The sequence below is a fragment of the Brienomyrus brachyistius genome, chromosome 18 (genome assembly GCF_023856365.1).
Source record: "Brienomyrus brachyistius isolate T26 chromosome 18, BBRACH_0.4, whole genome shotgun sequence".
Classification (NCBI taxonomy): domain Eukaryota; kingdom Metazoa; phylum Chordata; class Actinopteri; order Osteoglossiformes; family Mormyridae; genus Brienomyrus; species Brienomyrus brachyistius.
The window spans coordinates 5,034,956-5,054,909 of NC_064550.1; the positions used below are offsets into that span (position 1 = coordinate 5,034,956).

General features: G+C 38.4%; 1 protein-coding gene across 1 annotated transcript in view; it reads left to right on the plus strand.

The window, feature by feature from the left end:
* Nucleotides 1–19,495, plus strand: part of LOC125712644 (ectodysplasin-A-like) — a 37,330-nt gene extending 17,835 nt beyond the window's left edge. The window contains exons 2-8 of the mRNA XM_048982923.1: nucleotides 8,323–8,425; nucleotides 13,611–13,643; nucleotides 13,932–14,117; nucleotides 14,330–14,364; nucleotides 14,781–14,832; nucleotides 15,252–15,373; nucleotides 15,703–19,495. Coding sequence (XP_048838880.1) covers nucleotides 8,323–8,425; nucleotides 13,611–13,643; nucleotides 13,932–14,117; nucleotides 14,330–14,364; nucleotides 14,781–14,832; nucleotides 15,252–15,373; nucleotides 15,703–15,963 — 792 coding nt within the window. The 3' untranslated portion in view covers nucleotides 15,964–19,495. The remainder of the gene's footprint in view (nucleotides 1–8,322; nucleotides 8,426–13,610; nucleotides 13,644–13,931; nucleotides 14,118–14,329; nucleotides 14,365–14,780; nucleotides 14,833–15,251; nucleotides 15,374–15,702) is intronic.
* The last annotated feature ends 459 nt before the right edge of the window (nucleotides 19,496–19,954 follow it).

The window sequence follows — 19,954 nt, forward strand, 5'->3', positions numbered from 1 at the left end:
ATGGATGGATGTCTTTATCATCCCATGAAGCAACATTCATTCATTACATTCTGGTTATTGTGTTATTCAGAGTATGAATGTTGTATAAAGTTATAATTTGAATTGTATCTGGGCAAGAGGGCAGTACTGAAAGATGAAAACTCTTAAGCAGCTATGAATATTTTACTGCAAACTCTTTGCTGCGCATGTGTAACTGCTAAACAATCATAATCATCAATACCACAGTTCTGTGTTTGATAAACATAGCACATAGTTTTTTGTGGATTGCTTTCACTCAAGAATAATCTGACAGTTCATGAAACTTTAAATTATTATTTTTATTATTATTATTTTTTAACATTACCTCCTATATTGCTTGAATGTCCTGGCATCCACCACTAATCCACTACTAGAGAAATATTAAAGACCAACACTTTTTTACAAGTCTCTATCTCTTTTTTTTCAATTAATATTTATAATTATTTGGGGTAACTGAATAGGAAAATACTTCCTGACTAATAGGAACTCCTAGAACTTTCTGTAATGTAGCAGAATTAAGGGGCAAAGGCATATTAAATGCAGAAAACAAGACTAGTTAGCTGCTTAGATAGTGAAATGTTGTAGTGAAAATATCATTGATCTTTAAAATTGAAAAAAAAAATCACCTTTTATATTCAGTTTAGTTAGATAGATAGCTTTACAAAAAATCTTAATGCAGGTAAGGTTGTTGTCTTCTCATACCACCAAACATGTCAAGCAGTACATTTTGAAATGTATTAGGACATTTCAATGACCAGTATAAAGTGCACTTACACATGCAATGGAAATGCAATATGTTACTGATATGTTAATTACTCGCATGTTGTTTTGTAAATTCCAATAGTTTAATAGACACGGTTTTGTTGCTTAGATGATTGATCATCATCTGTTAAATTTTCACAGCATTAATGAAGGGTATGTAAGCATATCTCATTTTGAAATGCCCATTGCTTGTTTGTCATACTGATGAAGAATGAGCCTGAAGAAAGTCTCTCTGCCAAGCTCAACTGCACTTAGTTTCATGTTTAATAATTACAGAAGGACCGCTGTAATCAGCACTACATAGTTCTGAGTCTTCATGCAGTGTTGTAACAATGTGCTTCCATCTGGATCTAGACGGCACCATAGCAACGTTTAAGGGAACACTTTGTTTTGGTGACAGTCCTGTTTTCCATGGGTAGAAGATTAATCACTGCTGATTAGCTGCAGGTGAGCTAAGTGAGCAGTCTAGTCCAGCTTCATACAAGTCAGCAGTCTGTGGGTGTCACAGCTGTGTGCCGTCTGTGCATCTCCTCTGTCTGGAGGATATCTGGGGGCCTCGCATCCAGACAGGCCGTTCCCAATTGGCTGTCGTTGACAGAATCTTGGGCATTATGAGTAATAATATGTTGCAGGTATGTGAATGACATGGGCGTGTATTGGTTTGAGTTTGCCTGGCACTGTGTTTAACCATCAGTGTCATATACTCGTATTTGTTTGAGTTATGTTGTTAACACTTCTGCTCAGCCACAACCCATGTCCACTTGAATTTTTCAATAATTAAATAATTTTTCATAATTGTTTGGAACCGCATCCTGGGTTGATTCCTGCATTGTGCCTGTAGCTTCTGGGATAGACTCCAGACCTCCCATGACCCTGAATGGGACAAGTGGATATGATGGATGGATGGATGGATGGATATTGTAAAACTTTAGAAGATTACACATTAGAAGATCTTTATACTTCAAGTCACAATTTGAATGAACATTTTTTTCTGCTTATATCTATTAGATAACATGACAAGTAATTCAGTAAAATTGTACTGGAACCAAAAATATGAAGGCATTCCAATTGCTTGCTAAATACTCATAAAAAGCGAAAGACTAGATTCCTTCTGAGTATTTCAATTAATGGTTATAAACCTGAGGAGTCTCTTATTGGTCCTTTGTTGTCAAAGAACCAGCTGAACAATATTGAAACTATATTTGGTTTATGTGCAAATGTTGAAACAGCAAAATATTCTATAAAACAACAATACCAAATATGGGAGTATATGAACATTTCATAACATCAGATTGTTTTTGCAGAAAAGACTTTGTGACCTTTACAACATAATATCTAGGAGCGAGTCATGGCATCTGAAATTTTTATTTCACTTTAGATTTCAGCTCTCATTCATATTCTCTGAATATTTGTGCTTGTTTGCAGTAAACTGTTCACAAGGTCAGTGCATCTTTGAGAATGAATTCCAGTGGTAGTTTTATTGGCTCCAGTCACAAAAATATATCCCAGCATGCTTTTCTTTTGTAGTAAAACAATGTTGCTAGAATTATTTGTAACTCCGTAAATATATTAGAAATTTTAAAATAGATACCTTTATAATACATTATAATGGTCGGTATAAGCATTAAGGATGCTTTGTACCACATTATAAAGGTATCTGGGTGCATTACAGATGAGAGTGTCATAAGGCGGTCATAATGCATAATAAACATGACTATAGTGTGTTATGTCATGTTCTGCCCTGCTTGATCCTCGTGTTTCCTCACTGTCGTGGTTCTAACAAACCACGCCTACTGCTTTTTTGTCTTACCTCTTGCTCCAGTCCTCATGTGACGCACTCCACCTGCCTCTCGTTACTTTCCCATGTGGCTCCTGTATTTAAGTGCCTCCCTATCCATGGAACCCCAGTTCCATCATTAAAGTTGTGCTTCTCCATTTCACCTGCTCTAGCTCTCCCCCTATTTCATCCCCCTTGATCTTGTTTGTTTACCTGTTCTGTTTCTTCAATAAACCTTCCATTGTTTGCCCTGACTCCTGCTTCCGTGTCCTCTGTCTCACCTTGAATCAGGACATTAAGCCTCGTTATATTTTTAGCCATGTTTATAATACTTTATGAATGCATTATAATGCATTATGAATGTGTTTACTCTAATAATATGGCCAGATATGATCTGTGGCCTGTTGGCTTGTTACCGTGGCCTGTTACTAGGAATACTTACATTCTGCATTTCAGTGTTTTATGTATATATTATGAATGCATTATGAAGGTGCACTGAATGTTCTTCATTACATTTTTGTAAAAGAAAAATCAAATAAAGGATGATTCAAAGTCTTTCCTAATATCTAATTTAAATTGACGTTTGTTTGTGATATTGTCCTGAGTGAGAATTCATTTGCAATTCATAATGCAATTAAAGTTTTTGCTTCCTATAAATACATGGATCAGATTTATTTAAATTTAACCCTTGATGTGTTACATACGTGGCTTTTCTCATTGCTGCAGCAATACACGCTTTACAGACTTATACCATGACAATCTTGTCTGTATCATTACTGTCTGTAAAAACAAATTTATAATGATAATAATTATTATTATTATCTTCATTATTTATTTATTTTACTGATTATGCTTTGCACAAGAGACTGTTCTTATCCTCTTCTCCTTAACAGACAGCAGATATTTTCCTGAAAAGTAGGCCATATAGTTGGAGCCCTGCCTTTGAACAAGCCTCAAATGCAATGAAGTCCATCAGTTTGTTTGCTTGTTTTTTGTTTTGTGTAATACATCTACCGGTGGGCATTTCTGTAATAACTTTAGTTTACGGTCTACACCTTGACTATTAAAAAACTGTTACTAATTGTTGGCTAATATATAAATTGGTAGATTCATTCACAAATAAATTTAGAAATGTTCCACAGTCATATCTTGCTCCTGGTATTTGCAAAACAGCTTGTAAATCACTTGTAAATATAAAGCAGTGGTCTAGGATGCACGCTCAGAAAAGATGTATAACTGAAACTGTAAGGCTCAAGTATAATTAATTCCTAAGTAGGCTCTCTTTGTTTTTTAGTTGTGAGTGATTTATAAGCTCTTTAGTAAATACTTTTTAAAACAGGAGTAATATCTTTTTAATACGGTTATAAATTGGATTGTAAGTGCATATATTTTTTAAATATATTATTAAATGACTAGTAACAGTCAAAGATCAGACCCTAGAAATGTCAGTAACACTATATTTTAACAAGATTTGAACACAAGATTTGTCTATATTTCATGCAGGAATGCATTTTATTTTTGCAGTTATGCTAGATTACATCAAATGTCTATCTATTTAAGTTTATTTTGGTGACCTTTGGCGTATCCTGTAAATGTCTAATTACGTTACATAAAATCCCAGTGAGAGTGACTTGAGAGTCCCACTCATTCCAGGTCACTTCATGGAAAATGCATAATGTCTGAGATTTGCTATATTGTGGAGCTGATTTTACGTAACCACAGCTTTGACCAGTCAACGTCAAACACTTTTCTGGAAGGTCTCTACAGTTATTCATATTTCAGAACAGTATGGTAAGCATTTCCCAGTGTAAATGTTTGATTCTTCATCGACTGCAGCAGTCATTTGCATCCCTGTCTATATATACACACTAGATTCTGCCTTTCTCTGTTTTATAAACAGTAGCGGTTGTGTTTATCGCAGACCTGAACCATGATTATGTTCATCAGTTCATGAAATGTTCAAGTCGCGATAGTTTATATGTACTCTGTGTTTTTACTAGAAAAGAAATTACGTAGAGATGCTTGTTTTATATTTACTATATGTAAGCTACTGTGACGTGCATGTGTGCAATTGTGTGTATATACGTGTGTGTGTGTGTGTGCGTGTGTGTGGATTAGGTTTATATTACTTTTCTGGAACCAAATGTCCCCGTCAACATAATATAAACCTTTTTTTGACGTTGTGGGGACCATTTTTTGCAATCTCTCACTTTTATATATTGTTGCCTTAGTTTTTTTTTTTACTTTGACGCGGCACTTTTCAGTCAACCTGTGAAATCCTCTCTCCTTCAGCAGTTGATTGAAACTTTTGCAAACTTCAAAGTTTTTAAGACTTGTTTATGATTTATTGAAGATAATTTGCTGAATTTGTCGAGACTGCCTCCTTCCTTTCTCCACCCCCCGCAGCCTTCTGTTCAGTGCTGTGCCTCTATCTGGCACAAGCTCAAGCCCCTGCGGGGGTTTTCTCCTGGTCGGAGCGCACATTGTGTAGACGCACTTTAAATCAAGCTGAATGTGTGAGCCGAAGTAGAAGGCTTCCTACATGGACAAGCCAAGTAAATGTTGACATGCCCCCTGAGTGTGTGGGCCTAATTTATGTTTTCTGCAAACGATAAGGTGGTTCGCTTTGGTCTCCTGGAGAGACCTGTCGTTTGTAAATGACCTAATCAGAACAAGCTCTTTGCCTTTAATAAAAGCCTGGTGGTAGAATCAAGCTAGGTTGACCTTTTTAGTGTCTTGAGGCTGTGAGTTCATATGGGGTCGCTGTATTTCAAGAAGCCAGTCAAGTTCCTGTTGCCCTACTTTCTGGCAGAAAGTGAAAGGCCTGTGTTTTAGCCTCTCTATTATAACACAGTGGATGAGATAACAGTGTCCTCTAAAGACTGCAATTTAAACCATACTGGAAACAGCATCCTACATTGAAATGCTTTGCTACGCGCTACAGAGTCATGTTGCATGGTCTAGACAGCCTGTCTCAATAGCTTTTCAGAGCCCGTCCTATTAGGTTGGTCTTTGGCAGGTCAGCATCTGCTCTTGTGAAATTTCTCACATAGATTAATAAATCGCTCAGCCCCTCTCCCTGGGCTCCTCTTACTACTTTGCTGTCCTGCTGCCTGTCTTGTCTTCTCAGAATCATTATGTTCCTTTTACAAGTGTCATGTCCCTTAACTTCATTCTCATCTTACCATGTGTCATTTTCCACCAACAGCTATGCATGAAATACTGAATGGATCTGCTTTGACTGTCTGTTTTCCATTTTGAATGTCCATTTTCAAACAAAGCAATAGAACAGGCTTGACCACATGATGTTATAGACACTGATAAGCACATCAACAACATTCAGCAAGTACTGATAATCAATATGGATATTCTTCTGTAGAATTTTTACATTTTCATTAAAAATGGAATACACAAGTCTTAAGCCACCAAAATGATGTTTAAAGCTATCTGGTCAATAAGTATTTTGGGGGGCATCATGCATTGGGGCGCAGCGTGTGGATCAGTGGGATCAGCCTGTGTGCCTGTAATCAGAAGGTCACCGGTTCAAACCCAGCCTTAGAATGTCTGTGGGTCCTTGAGCAAGGTCCTTAACCCCCAGCTCCCTGGGCGCCGCTACAGGTGTCTGTTGAGGGAGGCATAAAGACAATTTCCCCACAAGGATCAATAAAGTATCAATTATTATTATATATTTGCTCAAAAACATCAAACATTAGAATATTGTTTATTCAAAATTGAATTGCAGTGCAATAGAAAGTATCAAGAATTTCTTATTGTCTTCATTGACACTCACTTGAGACACATCAGCGTGATATATATATATATATATATATATATATATATATATATATATATATATATATATATATATATATATGGTGTGTGCGTGTGTTAATTATTTACTATACTTGTTACTTGTATATTTTTCCTTGTACAGGGAAGGGAAATGACCATGTACCATACGTATATTGTAAGAATGTAACTATATTATTTTTATACATTTTTATTCTATTTATTTTATAAATTTTTTGTCTTTGATTTTAATCTTATTTAAATGTGCACTTATGATTTTCTAAAGCACTTTGAATTGCCTTGTCTGAATTGTGCTATATAAATAAAACCGCTTTGCCTGTGCTGATGCACGATAAAGCTTGTTTAATACAAATACTTATGAGTTAAAAAATGGATTGTAATGTAAGGACGGTAAATGTAGTACTTTTCTTTGGCTCAGGTTTTTTGTTCGTGATGCTTTAGTAACATGAGTAAAAACATTGTTTTTGGGAGAACAGTAGTATAGAATTTTACTGAATAGGTAGCTTGCTGATCATATTATATTGGTCTTTAGTTATAGCGTTATAATGAAATTGTTCTGTATTCTCTTTTGATGAGAATGTTTATATATAAGATAATATGATATGGCCAGTAACTCTAAATGTTAAGGCTATACAATACGCCCTGTAGATGAACTTGTCCACTTGACGATTGTGTACGTTGATACAATGATGGACCAAATCAATTCACTTTTGAAAGCACTGAACTGACAACCCGGAGAAATCAATAAGATCCACATAGACAGTAAGTGTATCTTGGATAAAAACAGTAATCTAACACAACCTTAAAGGAAGATGATATCTTTGCACAGGGTCTTTTATTTCCACCATGAATAAATATTTAGGCCATTCAAAATGTATCCAAGTATCTGAATGCTAGAATGACAGTTTTTGAAGTAGCTTCAGTTTATACTATAATATGAGCTCATTTGGTCATGTGTCTGCAGGGATGGTGTGTTTCCCACTGTATGGGTGCCAGGGTAAATTTTAATTTGATATAACCACTGATTGTTCTAACTAAGTGTTACTAGTCAGCCAAAACTTGAACAACATTCTGATTGACTTTACATTTGCGATATTTGCCCTTTCTTGAGTTGTTTGTTTTTGTTTTTGTACAGTTCGATGCATTTGTTCTGTCTGCATGTGGTTCATATATAGTAATGAGAAAAAGTATGTGAACACGTTTGAACAATCTGCTTTTATGTGGGTCATTTTGAATTTGTCTTAAAAAATGCTCTGATCTTCATCTAAGTTTTAACTAATAATGCAATTGTTGTATTGTTCTTGTGTGTATTGAACACACCATTGAAACATTCACACTGTACAAGTAGGTTAGACAAAGAAAGTGAATTCCTACTCTAATGACTAACAAAAGCTAAGCATCACACTTTTGAGGGCACATATAGCACTGTGTAAAAGTCTTAGGCAGCCAAAGAAAATGATGTTTAAATAATCTTTATGGTGGTGTAATCCTACGCTATTGTTACAGTTCTGTAAAAATGTTGCAAATTCATTGGTTTCATAACAAAAATTCACTGGTAAACACTGTTTAACAAATGTGCACTTACCTTCCGTACATATTGTCATAATTGTTTTGACTGTCTCATTCAGTTCTGTTCTGAAAACTAATAAAGCACCAGGCCTTGATGAGATCCTCTACATTAGCTGGTATAAACAGTGAGGGAGGCTGTATTTTACTAGCTGGAACTAGACAGCGTGCACAGCATCACCTGTAGTTTGAGGAGAGATGTACTTTATTAGTTCCTGGGGGAAATTCTTCACAAGGAAAGAAGTGGTTTGTGTTTATTGAAAATTAATTTTAAAAAATTCTAGTTGTACAGGAAATAAGTCAATTTGTCTTATATGAAATATAAGGATCATTTGGAGGTAGAAATTGAATTTTATTATTATACATTCTCCTGACTTGTCCCTCTCTAGGGTCGTTCGGCTACAAAGACTGAGGATTGCAGAAGCCAAAGTGAAGAAGAGGAAACAGTTATTCATCGAACCAAAAGGAGCAGAAGTAAGCTGCCCGATTCAGGTACAGATACTTATCATTTTGAGTTGCTTTTTCTTCACATTCATTACTGAATATGACTTGACAGTTAATTAAATGAAATGAGTGCCAAGTAAAGGTCACTGTTACGTAACAGAGTAGTTTTGATGTAACTTACTGTACCTCCAGGATTGTAAATTCACGTCACCCCTGATCTGTGTGTGTAGAGTTTGCATTTCTACATTCCATATAATGTCTCCTTGTGTGTCCTGCGATGGACTGGCATCCCGTCCAGGGTCTAACCCCTAACTTAGGCTCTATGTTACCTTGGGGAAGCTTCACCTCACACGACCCTCTACTAGATCACTAACCTTTTCTGCATGACCAGTCATCCTGCTGCCAAGGTTTCCTGTTGGAGATCACATGGCTGTGTGCCTGGACACCTGTGTCAGTGATAATTGTGCCTTTATTAGCCAGTTGCTAGGGTGGCATGGTGGTGCAGTGGTCCCCGGGACCCGGGTTCGAGTCTCCGCCTGGGTCACATGTGTGTGGAGTTTGCATGTTCTCCCCATGTCGTCATGGGGTTTCCTCCAGGGACTGCGGTTTCCCCCCACAGTCCAAAGACATGCTGAGGCTAATTGGAGTTACTAAATTGCCCGTTTGTGTGCATGTGAGAGTGAATGGTGTCTGAGTGTGCCCCCATCCTGGGTTGTTCCCTGCCTCGTGCCCATAGCTTCCAGGATAGGCTCCGGACCCCCCCCGCAACCCAGTAGGATAAGCGGTTTGGACAATGGATGGATGAATAGTCAGTTGCTCAGATTAATAGATTAATTCAGATAAATTTCTCCTTGTAACGTAATGGGTATGCTATGTTGATTGATTACATAATTTGATTTTACTTCATGCTAGGGACAAGACTACAGTCATGCCATCTGCACGTACTGTCTGTGCCCAAATACTACTAGTTTTCTGATAGTAAATGTATTTGCTCCTGTACCTGGCAGTAGATGTCAGATGTAGAATGAGCTCTATGACAACTTACAGCATCGATTCTCTGCCCTGCCCCACCCCTCCGCACACAGCTTGGTACTTTAACTGAACCCTGTTTTTATTTGCTATTCTGTGCTAGTGTTGCTAGTGAAAGTGGATTTATCTTCTAATTATACTTCGACGGCAGCTTTGTTTCCTCGTTTGTTCTTTGTTATCGTCTGAGGTGGGTACGTGTGAAATTCTTGATGTGGTCTGTTAAAAAAGCATGAAAGAAGGCATTTTGATGCATAATTACGGGACTCATTCAGTCTCACAGTTGTCCTTGTGCTTGCTTTGCTTTTCTTTACATGCTTTTTAAAAACAGTTTACACTCTGATCAGGGTTAATATTATCCCAGACATTATGGAATAATGTGAAAAAAGCGAAAAAGTTTTGAAGATGTATTACAGTGTTATTGAAGTCTAAAATAAAGGATTATCCCAGTAAACTTAGTGCAGACATGAAAGTTTGGTTTCCAAACATCTGTTTGTGTGACGTAAGATAATTAGTATGTGTAATGATTAGAAATGCTTTGTCACACTGCAGTTATCCGGAGTCACTTTTGAGGGGCAAAACTTTCAGCTTTATCATATGTACTCAGTAGATTTAACATAACTTTTTTGCTCTTAGTTTTCATAAAAGTGCAGTTTCATAAGTGCTCCAATTGACTGTTTTACTGTGTAGCTGCGAGACGTGGAGGATATCCAGTGACCTGCGATGGAAAACTGGAATGCTTTGGTACTGTGTCTCTTTAGAGAATCCTTGGGTGCTGCTGGTTTGACTTTGTGTCAAAACGAGCGGTTGCTAGAGGAGCCCCAAACGAGGCACATTGCCCGTATCGTGAGGGAGCGTCAGTTACGGCACTACGGCCATGTGGCGCGATTCCCTGAGGGTGATCCGGCTCGCAGGATCCTCACTGCTGAGGACCCGAGCGGCTGGACCAGGCTGTGACAGCTGGGACGCGGCTGCACATGAATGTACCGAATAACACTAACACATGGACTGGCATATATGTACACAAGCAAACATGCACATTATTACTGAGTAGAAAGGATAAAGGATGCTATGACATTTTAGTTATCCTTGCAAACATTTATTTTTGACTGAGATGGCACGCAAGCTTAGTCTTGAAGAATGTTGTTAGCATGAGCTGTTACCAGCTTGTCAGATCTGGTTGTGCTTTCTCCTCCTTGTCGGGCTGGAACGGTCCGATGGCAAAGAGGTGCTGTTGTGAACAGGGAACATTTATTTGGCTCCTAGCATAATTGGTTGATGGGATACCGCTGATGGCTGTGGGGTTAATGGAGATGGTCTTGGCCAAACCATTTCTGTACTTGTATCTCTTTAAATGCCTGGCAGAAAGAATAGCTATTTAATTCTTTGATCAACTGTTTATATATGAAGGAATATTGTATTTTTCTTTCAGGGTCTCTCTCGTTATGTGTGTTAATTGATTTTTGTGCGTCGCTCACTTATTGTTAATGGTGCTGCTCACCTGTCTATATATTTGCCTGTCCTGGTTCGGGTGGGAGTCTTTTGTAAAGTGTATGTCAGTGTGGTTGGACCTTAATGATTTAGGAACTGGTGACCTTTGCCCTCTGCTTAATATAGAGGCCTAGCAGGCTTTGTAAGAATATTGGCATTTTTAGATTTGCAGAATATGTTTGTAAAATTCTAATAATGTAAAGAAAAACATGAAATTACTGAGGGAGCCCCCCCGATCGTCAAGTATTTACAGGCCCCCCCCCATTGGTGAAATCTGCCAAGCCCCCCCCCCCCCCCCCCCCCGGATGGCACAACGTGGGTCGCGAGTCTCTGGCTGAAAAGGTCCGGAACCCATGGTCTGGATACCATGTTCTTTAACTAATACAATAGAAAAAAAATATACTAAGTATTATTTCTTAAAAGATTATATCTGTTTCCCAGGTTTAGTAGAATAATTCCCTCCATTGCAGTGTTTGTTGTGTGTTTACTTTTCACACGAGAGAATGCTTTCATCTGAGTAGATTGCAGAGATCATCATCTTGTTGTAGGGGATGTTTTCACATTTGTTCTTATCATCGATGAGGTAACAATGGTCATTTTAAATGTTATTTAAAAGTATATCAGCATTTATGTTCAGAAACCGTACTGTCGGTTTCTGATGTGTCAGTACTGATATTGAGCAGCATAGCATTGATATTTTGAATTTATCTATATGCCTTCAAAGTAGGTAAAACAGGTGTTTTTGTTAATTAAAAACTATAAAGATTGGTATGTGAATTCCCACTTACATTTAGGTCTGGCAAAAGGATAATTGATTGGAAGAGGGGAGGATTTAGGCATGATGGTATTATGAGAAGCTGAGTGTTATTTAATGTCCGTGACATTTTTCATATTTCATATTTAGTAACACTATGAAAAATACTTCATATTTAGTAACACTAATCACACTGTACTGTGTGTTTGAAGGGGTTCACACTGCAAATGTAAAGTCGAAGGGCCTTTGTTCCAACGATGGAACAAAATGCTACTGTGCAAAATGAGCCAAGGCAAAGGACCCTGAGGCTTATGTGAAAGTCCTCTTGCTCTTAATGGTCTTGCACCCATGGACAGCCAATTCTGAGGGTCCCCCTGTGTTCCGTTTGTAATGTAATCAGACATCCTACGGTTCTCATCTGTATTTGATTTACATTGTACTGTTGCATTTTTGATAAAAACCTTCTCACACGTCTGTAATCCAGAATCTGGGTGTCTGCCTATATTTGGCACTCATGTTTATGAAATGTAATTCTATTTCCACTGTTTGACCTTCCATGTGTTAACAGGGAAAGACCCCTCCAGCAAATATACCTTTGATGTCCTTTAAAAAGGAATATGTGCATTCTTCTCTTGCTCATGTACATGTTTATCCCAAAAGTTTGATATGCTTCTTATGTTTGTTTTATGTGACCGTGGTTCTCTGAAGTTTTCATCCACCGAGAGGTTTAGCATGGATGTATAAAATTGAAAAAAGACTCTTCCCTGGAGCAGAGTGCTGTAGTAGCTTTGACATCTGTGGTATAAAATGACAGATATAATGGCTAGTTTCTCTTCCAGAAGTTCACAGTTCATGCTTTTTGTGTTACGCATTTGAGTTTATTTGACTCTTTGTTTAATCAGTGCAGATTCGTTACCGGGTGCTCTTTGTTAGTGTCGTTTATTCTTGTGTAATTGTTTGTTTTTTAGCTTCAGAACAAGAATAAATGAGACTGTGAGTTCCTAGTCAGATTTGATCTTCATTTATTAATTGTAGATTTCAAAGTATGTAAATATGGTGGTGACAATAGTCTTTTAAATCTTGTAAATACCCATTAAGATTTAATTCCGGCACCTACGCCAGTGTACAGTTGGCAATGTTCCTATTTTCAAGACCAAAAACTTCCATAAAGGCGTCCAGTTGTGAAAATTAGGGCTGTGTATATTTTGTGAAGTAGCCATATAACATTTTTTCTGCTTATATAAAGGAGTGAAATTACTCAACCTTGTTCTCATGGATAAATGAAAGTACCAGTTGACTACTATTCCACTGCTGAGTTAATTTATATTTATATGTATGGTATTGCAATTTTTTGTCATATGACTCACATCTGTAATATTCTCCACTCATTGTTGCGTGACGTTGTCAAAAGCAACTTTAGTGCATTCCAGTTATCCTTGCCTATAATACACATTTGTGGAAGCGGGAAGAATGCATACATTGTACAAACTGTAATATGTACGTATATGTACGCTACTTTTATTTAGCCTCCTCATGTCATTAACAATTTAACAGTTCATGATGACATTAAGAATCATTCTCACTTTCTGAATTTGTGTTCTCTGAAGTTTGAATCATCATACTGTCATACACTACTGCCCCCTTATGGTTAGTTTTAAAACTGTGTGGTCAAGGTATGCATTACATTATGGGGACCAAATGTTATTTGTGTGTGTGTGTCTACAGATTATTTTGGTTTTGCATTTTATGTTCTGCAATAAATGGAATAAGAGCAAACATTTTTAAAAATAATAATAAAGGGTATAAGAATTGCAGTGACTAAACAATGCAAGAAAGATGTAATACAAAGAGCCTTTTGTGTGCGATTATGGCAAATTTTTCATAAATAAATGATGATGAATCTGCAAGAGTAACTAACAGTGGCTGAGACAAGCTTCTTCTAATTTGTTCTTCCTTTTGCAGAATCAAATGGAAAAAGAAAAGAAAAGAAAAAAGGTAGAGTTTTAACATTATCTGTACATTTGGTTAGACAGCCTTCATTTCTCCATGGAGATTTAGGAAGTCTGCCTGTATGTCTGTCTGTCTGCCTGCCTACCTGTCTGTTTATGTCTGTCTGTCGGCCCGCTAGTCTGTCTGTCTTTTTCTGTCTGCCTGTCTGTCTATCTTTGTCTGTTTCTGTTTGTCTATCTACCATATTACGTAATATTTACTTCACACTCCACATTAAAATCTTTGTACTGTTCTGACAGTTATATTAAACTTCATATTACCTGTGCAACTCAGGCAGGAAAGGGCAGCCTGGTGCCCCCGGGCCTCCGGGGCCTCAGGGACCTCAAGGGCCCCCTGGAATCCCTGGTATACCTGGGATCCCAGGCAGCAATGCCATGGGCCCCTCCGGGCCACCTGGACTCCCAGGACCAACGGGCCCCCCAGGGCCACAGGGCCCCCCAGGCCTACAAGGACCTGCAGGTGATCCTGAAACCACTTCTGTCACATTTTCAAAGAGTCCAATCCATACACTACTGTCTGGGTTATATATACATTTATAAGACAAGAGTATAACATTCAACAGACACCACAAGTATATTATGGCTAAATGCTTGGACTTATTATGAAATGGAAACCCACACAAGAAGTCAGTAACACTGTAATAAGCTGAGACTCATTTTTTCAATCTACAGGAGGAATGGATAAAAGAGCGAGAGAGACTGTGCAGGTAATGCACCTTGCGTTTGTGTTATACAATATGGGGGATATAATGTCTGTCTGCTCTCTGTGGCTTAGCTGATGTAACATGCAGTAATTCACAGCAGACACTAAACCGAACTCAGGAAAATAGCACTTTTTGAGGAATGAGTTTATTCTTTAAAAACTAATCATACTTTCTGAAAAGTTCTTTAACAAAACTGTAACCTTTCTCTGTGAGAAAAGGTAGGTACAGCTGAGGGCAATTTTAAGGATTTCTCTGTGGGTTATGTGAAGTGTCATTTTATCATATCTCTTAAATCTGAAATGATTCACAGCTTCCACTGGAAATGGGCTTTAGATTTTGTAATGTATTTCTTTAATGAAGACTCTGGTTGTGAAAATAATGTAACAAAAATGTTTGGTTCAAACAATTTTGTTTTCTAGCCTGCTGTGGTACATTTGCAAGGCCAGGAAACTACTATCCAGGTCAAGGAAGGTAAGCGTTAAATTATAGCAACAAAACATAACTTTATTTGCATGGTACACAATACTTATGAACAAAGCCTCAAGTTACCTTTTTGTTCCAGGCTTCAAGTGCATTTTAAGAGTTGTGTAAACTGTAGTAATGGATGCCACAAGATTGTTTGATGCAACGTATTTTAGGAAAAGCAATTTCCTCTCTCTGTGAGGATCATACAAACCATAAGTGCTGATAAAGGTTGGTAGCTTCTAGCACAGATGTTTGACACTCATGAAAACTGCAAACAGTGTAAGGTGTTATTGTGAAGCACTGTAAGGGTGCAACAGTTGGATACACAATTGCAGTAGCCTTGTTGATTAACTTTCCTTACTAACTGCTCCTCACTGCAATAACAGAAATTGAGTGACTGTTTTTCTCACGCTGAGATCTTTCAGAAGGGATCCTCAGAAACTGGAAAATGATTTCCATTCATCACAAGGTGTTCAAGATGCACTCGAGGTCTGGCGAGCTGGAGGTGCTGCTTGACGGGATGTACTTCATCTATAGTCAGGTAGAAGTGAGTACGGTCTTGGGCCTAACTCTTTCTGTCAGCTGCATGCCTATCGCCCCTTCTCACTGCACAACTGGCAGATATGCAAGGTCTCCCTGCAGCTACCGTATTGCAGCTTCATATGTCCTTTGTCTGAAAAATTAATGACATAACGAAGGGTTCAGAAAGTTTATTCCAGACTAGATAAATGTTTTTCCAGTGTAATACATCTTACAAATTGGAAATTAATAGACAGAGTTGTATTCAGCGTTTTTTTTTTCTTTTTATACTTTTTGAACCCAACTGCCCTTTCATTAAATAATTTAAGCAAAAGCCTTTTTCCGCCTCTCTGCCAGGTCTACTTCCTGAACTTCACCGACATCGCTAGCTATGAAGTCATGGTGGACAAGACCCCCTTCCTGCGCTGCACACGCAGCATCGAGGCAGGCCAGCGTAAGTTCAACACCTGCTACACCGCCGGCGTCTGCCTGCTACGCGCTCGCCAGAGGATCGCCATTAAGATGGTATATGAGGACACCTCCATTAGCATGAGCAACCACACCACCTTCCTGGGGAGCATCCGACTAGGAGAGGCCCCGCCAGCCAGCCACTCCTGAACACCACCACCTGCCCCACCCCTCAAACAGCTGACACCCTTTACCCGCAGTGCTGCCACGTCATCCCACCATAACACTGACATTTCTCCCCGCAATAGAAAACGAAAATCCAGTGGGGGATTTTATCTTTGGTCCATATCGCCTGCCGCTTCTGCTCGATCGCTGACTATTCTTACCCTGTCCTGTGTTAATAGGGCTGAATGGACACAGAATTCCTGTGCTACTCAAACTTACTATCAAAGAGGAAAATGGTAACCTTCCAGGCACAGCAGAGGTGCATAAGCCTTATACACAATTTGTTTAATGAAACGTTCTTTTGTTTTATAAATATTATTTGAAAACATTTTTGTTCTGGAGAAGAACAACAAACAGCCGCTTTCTTAATTCATAAGAAAACTGATCTTGCATATTGTCTAATTTAAACTATTTTAAACGTTTTGAAAATTATAAACCTGCTATAATCTACTGGTGAAGAAGAGGCGATGGCAGCTTTCGAAGATGTGCAGTGTATACATTTACATTGGCATGTATTAAAATGTGCATGCATGCGCGCACACGCACACACACACAAAGAACGCTAATTTGAAAATTTCACTGGGCCAGAATATTAAACAATGCACTGCCCTTTTGTTGGTATTAAATATTGTTACCCCTTATAACAATTCATAGACTGCAAAGGATTGAAATTATTTTCCTGCTCTATTAACTTAAGTTAAATTTAGAAAGTCATCATAAAATATCTCCAAATTCTCTGGAAAAATTTGTGGAAAATTGTAAAAAGCCAGCTTTTAATAGCATAATTACAGCATTCTGATACAGTCTCAATTGTACATTACGTCTTGTATTATTTTAGCTTAACCTCTGACTTCTGCGAATACATAATGAACATCCATGGTTACGGAATTTGTGTATAAGACTATGACTTACAGTACTTTTGTTAAGATGGGAAATTTTCAGAAAATTAAAGATACAATATTGCACTAGACCCGGGTTCGAGTCTCCGCCTGGATCACATGTTTGTGGAGTTTGCATGTTCTCCCCATGTCGTTGTGGGGTTTCCTCCGGGTACTCCGGTTTCCCCCCACAATCCAAAGACATGCTGAGGCTAATTGGAGTTGCTAAATTGCCTGTAGGTGTGCATGTGTGAGTGAATGGTGTGTGAGTGTGCCCTGCGATGGGCTGGCCCCCCATCCTAGGTTGTTCCCTGCCTCGTGCCCATTGCTTCCGGGATAGGCTCCGGAACCCCTGCGACCCAGTAGTATAAGCGGTTTGGAAAATGGATGGATGGAATATTGCACTGTTTATACACCCAAGACCCAAAAGGCTATGTTCACATTACAAGCCTCATTGTCGAATTCCGATTTTTTGTTTAGATTGGATTTGCCTGTCTTGATGGTTCACAATCATAATCACAAGTGACCTGTATCTATCTCTTATGTGAAGGCATCTGTCTGCTGAAGTGGTTCACTGACGTACACTGGTATGTCACCAACAAAAAGAAAATGCTTTGTGCACGTATACAGGCTTCGCATCAGCTTGTTAATGCAAACATAGCCTAAGACTGCCTATCTACGTGGAGTAAATAATGTTGACTATCTAGTGAAAATGGTGTGTGTCAAGGTCTGGGATATATTAGATTGTAAGCTAACATTCAGGACAAGAAAAGGTAAAAATGTGAGTGACTTTGATGGGCTACATCATTATGGCAAGATGGCTGGTTCAGAGCATTTCCGAAACGGCAAGGCTTGTGTGGTGCTCACGGTCAGCCGTGGTGAGAACCTACTGAGAGGGATCTGAGGAGGGGAAAACCACGAATCGCTAACAGGGTGTTGGGCCGCCAAGATTGATCAATGCCAGATGTAAATGAGGGTCGTCCCGTGTGGCACAAAGCGGCATAAGAGCTACTGTGGCAGAAATGGCAGATAATTTTGATGAGGATCCCTGGAGTAACGTGTCAGATCACACAGCACATGGAGTCTTTCTGTCCCTGGGACCATGCAGCCGTGCGTCGGCCTTGTAGGTCCAATGCATCCAAAGGCCAGTTACAATCCCTGTGTGCCCATTGTAGGCGCTTCTGAGGGTGGACAGTGGTCAGCAGGGCCAAGATGCCCTTAGTGCTCTGACACTTTACTCCTGAGACCAGCATGAAAATTATCGGCCATTTGTGCCACACCAGCCATCTTTGTTAGTTTTACTATACTAGCTTTCTTTCACAGCCCGCATTGATGAGCTGCTCAAAACCCTGTTGATGGTTCGTGGTTTTGCCCTCCTCAGACCACTGTGAGCAGATGCTCACTACGGCTGCTGCTTGCGGTTGCCTTGTGAGGTGCAGGTGCTCACTATGGCCGCTGCTTGCGGTTGCCTTGTGAGGTGCAGGTGCTCACTATGGCCGCTGCTTGCGGTTGCCTTGTGAGGTGCAGGTGCTCACTATGGCCGCTGCTTGCGGTTGCCTTGTGAGGTGCAGGTGCTCACTATGGCCGCTGCTTGCGGTTGCCTTGTGAGGTGCAGGTGCTCACTATGGCTGCTGCTTGTGGTTGCCTTGTGAGGTCCCCACAAGCCGTACTGTTTTGGAGATGCTCTGATCTAGTCATCAGGCCATAATGATTTGGCCCTTGTCATTATCACTGGCCATGTGTTCTGCATTCAACATGTCAACTACCAGTACTGAATGTTAGCTTGTTAATGTATCCCAGACCTTGATATGCACTGATTGTTCTAGATAGTCAACATTATTCACATCTTGTGGGAATGGTCATAATGTTTTAGCTTATTGCTCTATGTGTACATGTGTATATGAATGAATATGAAGACACCCCACTGTTTATCAACAGGTAACTTTATTGTTTTAATGCAACAGCAAAATACAGGTTTATAATTAAGTGTCCTTGTCAAAAGTTCAGCATATTTCACAAAATGTGATGTAAAGGAATTAAATAATGAATCTTACTTGAACTATTCTCTTTTGTTCTTTAACAAACTGCTAGTACGACTAAATTGAACCATAAGCATAAGATTGATTTTTTTTTTTTTTTGCCAATCAGACCCTCAAACCAAACCGATGTCGTGGTCAGTTCTGGTTTCACAGAACAATAATGTGGCAATAATGACATCATCCTTATCATAAGGATGATGGATTCAAAGGTAATTTCACTCAAATGGGTTTAGGAATTTTACTTTCAAGCTGTATAACCTTTTGTATGTCTTAAAAGTTTAACAATATTTTTGTTGTTGTCTGGAGTTGTAATATCAATGACATGCGTTTGTTTTATTTATAATTGGCAACTTAACACGAACAGCATACCCACACCTAAACTATGCTGTTCCATTCTTAAGCAGTATTTTCTGAAACATAAATTCATGCTACTTTTTGGGACAATATACAATGTAAGGTTTCAGTGCCGTGGTCATTACTGGACAGTTTTCTTTGTGATATTTACAGTCCCTTAAAGGTTCATTGTAGCTGCCACTTCACTTGAATTATGGAGTGAATCATCCAGAATGTCATGTACATTTTTATAATACTGTGATTGTATATATGTATTTAAAATAGAAAGTTCTTTGTAAATGGAATATTTTCCTATTGTGTGGAAATAAATTTTTTTCTTTGCAGTATTTTTTTAACCTCTCTATAGGAAAATATATATTTTTTTTATTATTTTCCATGAAGTTCTAAGGTATAATTAAGATGTTTCTCGAATTAGTGAACATTTATTATTACTAAAATTTCTCTGTTATCTACGAAGTCGTTTATATTTTGGAAAATGATCATGTAATCGTGTAAAATGTATCGTGAAATACTGAAGACGGAATTATTTCTGATTATTTAAAATCTGTTAGCGATTGCCTACTAATGATATATTAGTAGCTAGGTGTAAGGAGTATAAAATATAAAGTCATCATTTAAAAATTAATAAAAGACAAATTAGCCTGCGTATGACTTCAGCATATATTCCGTAATAAGCAATCATAAAACTGAAAAGAAATTAAAACA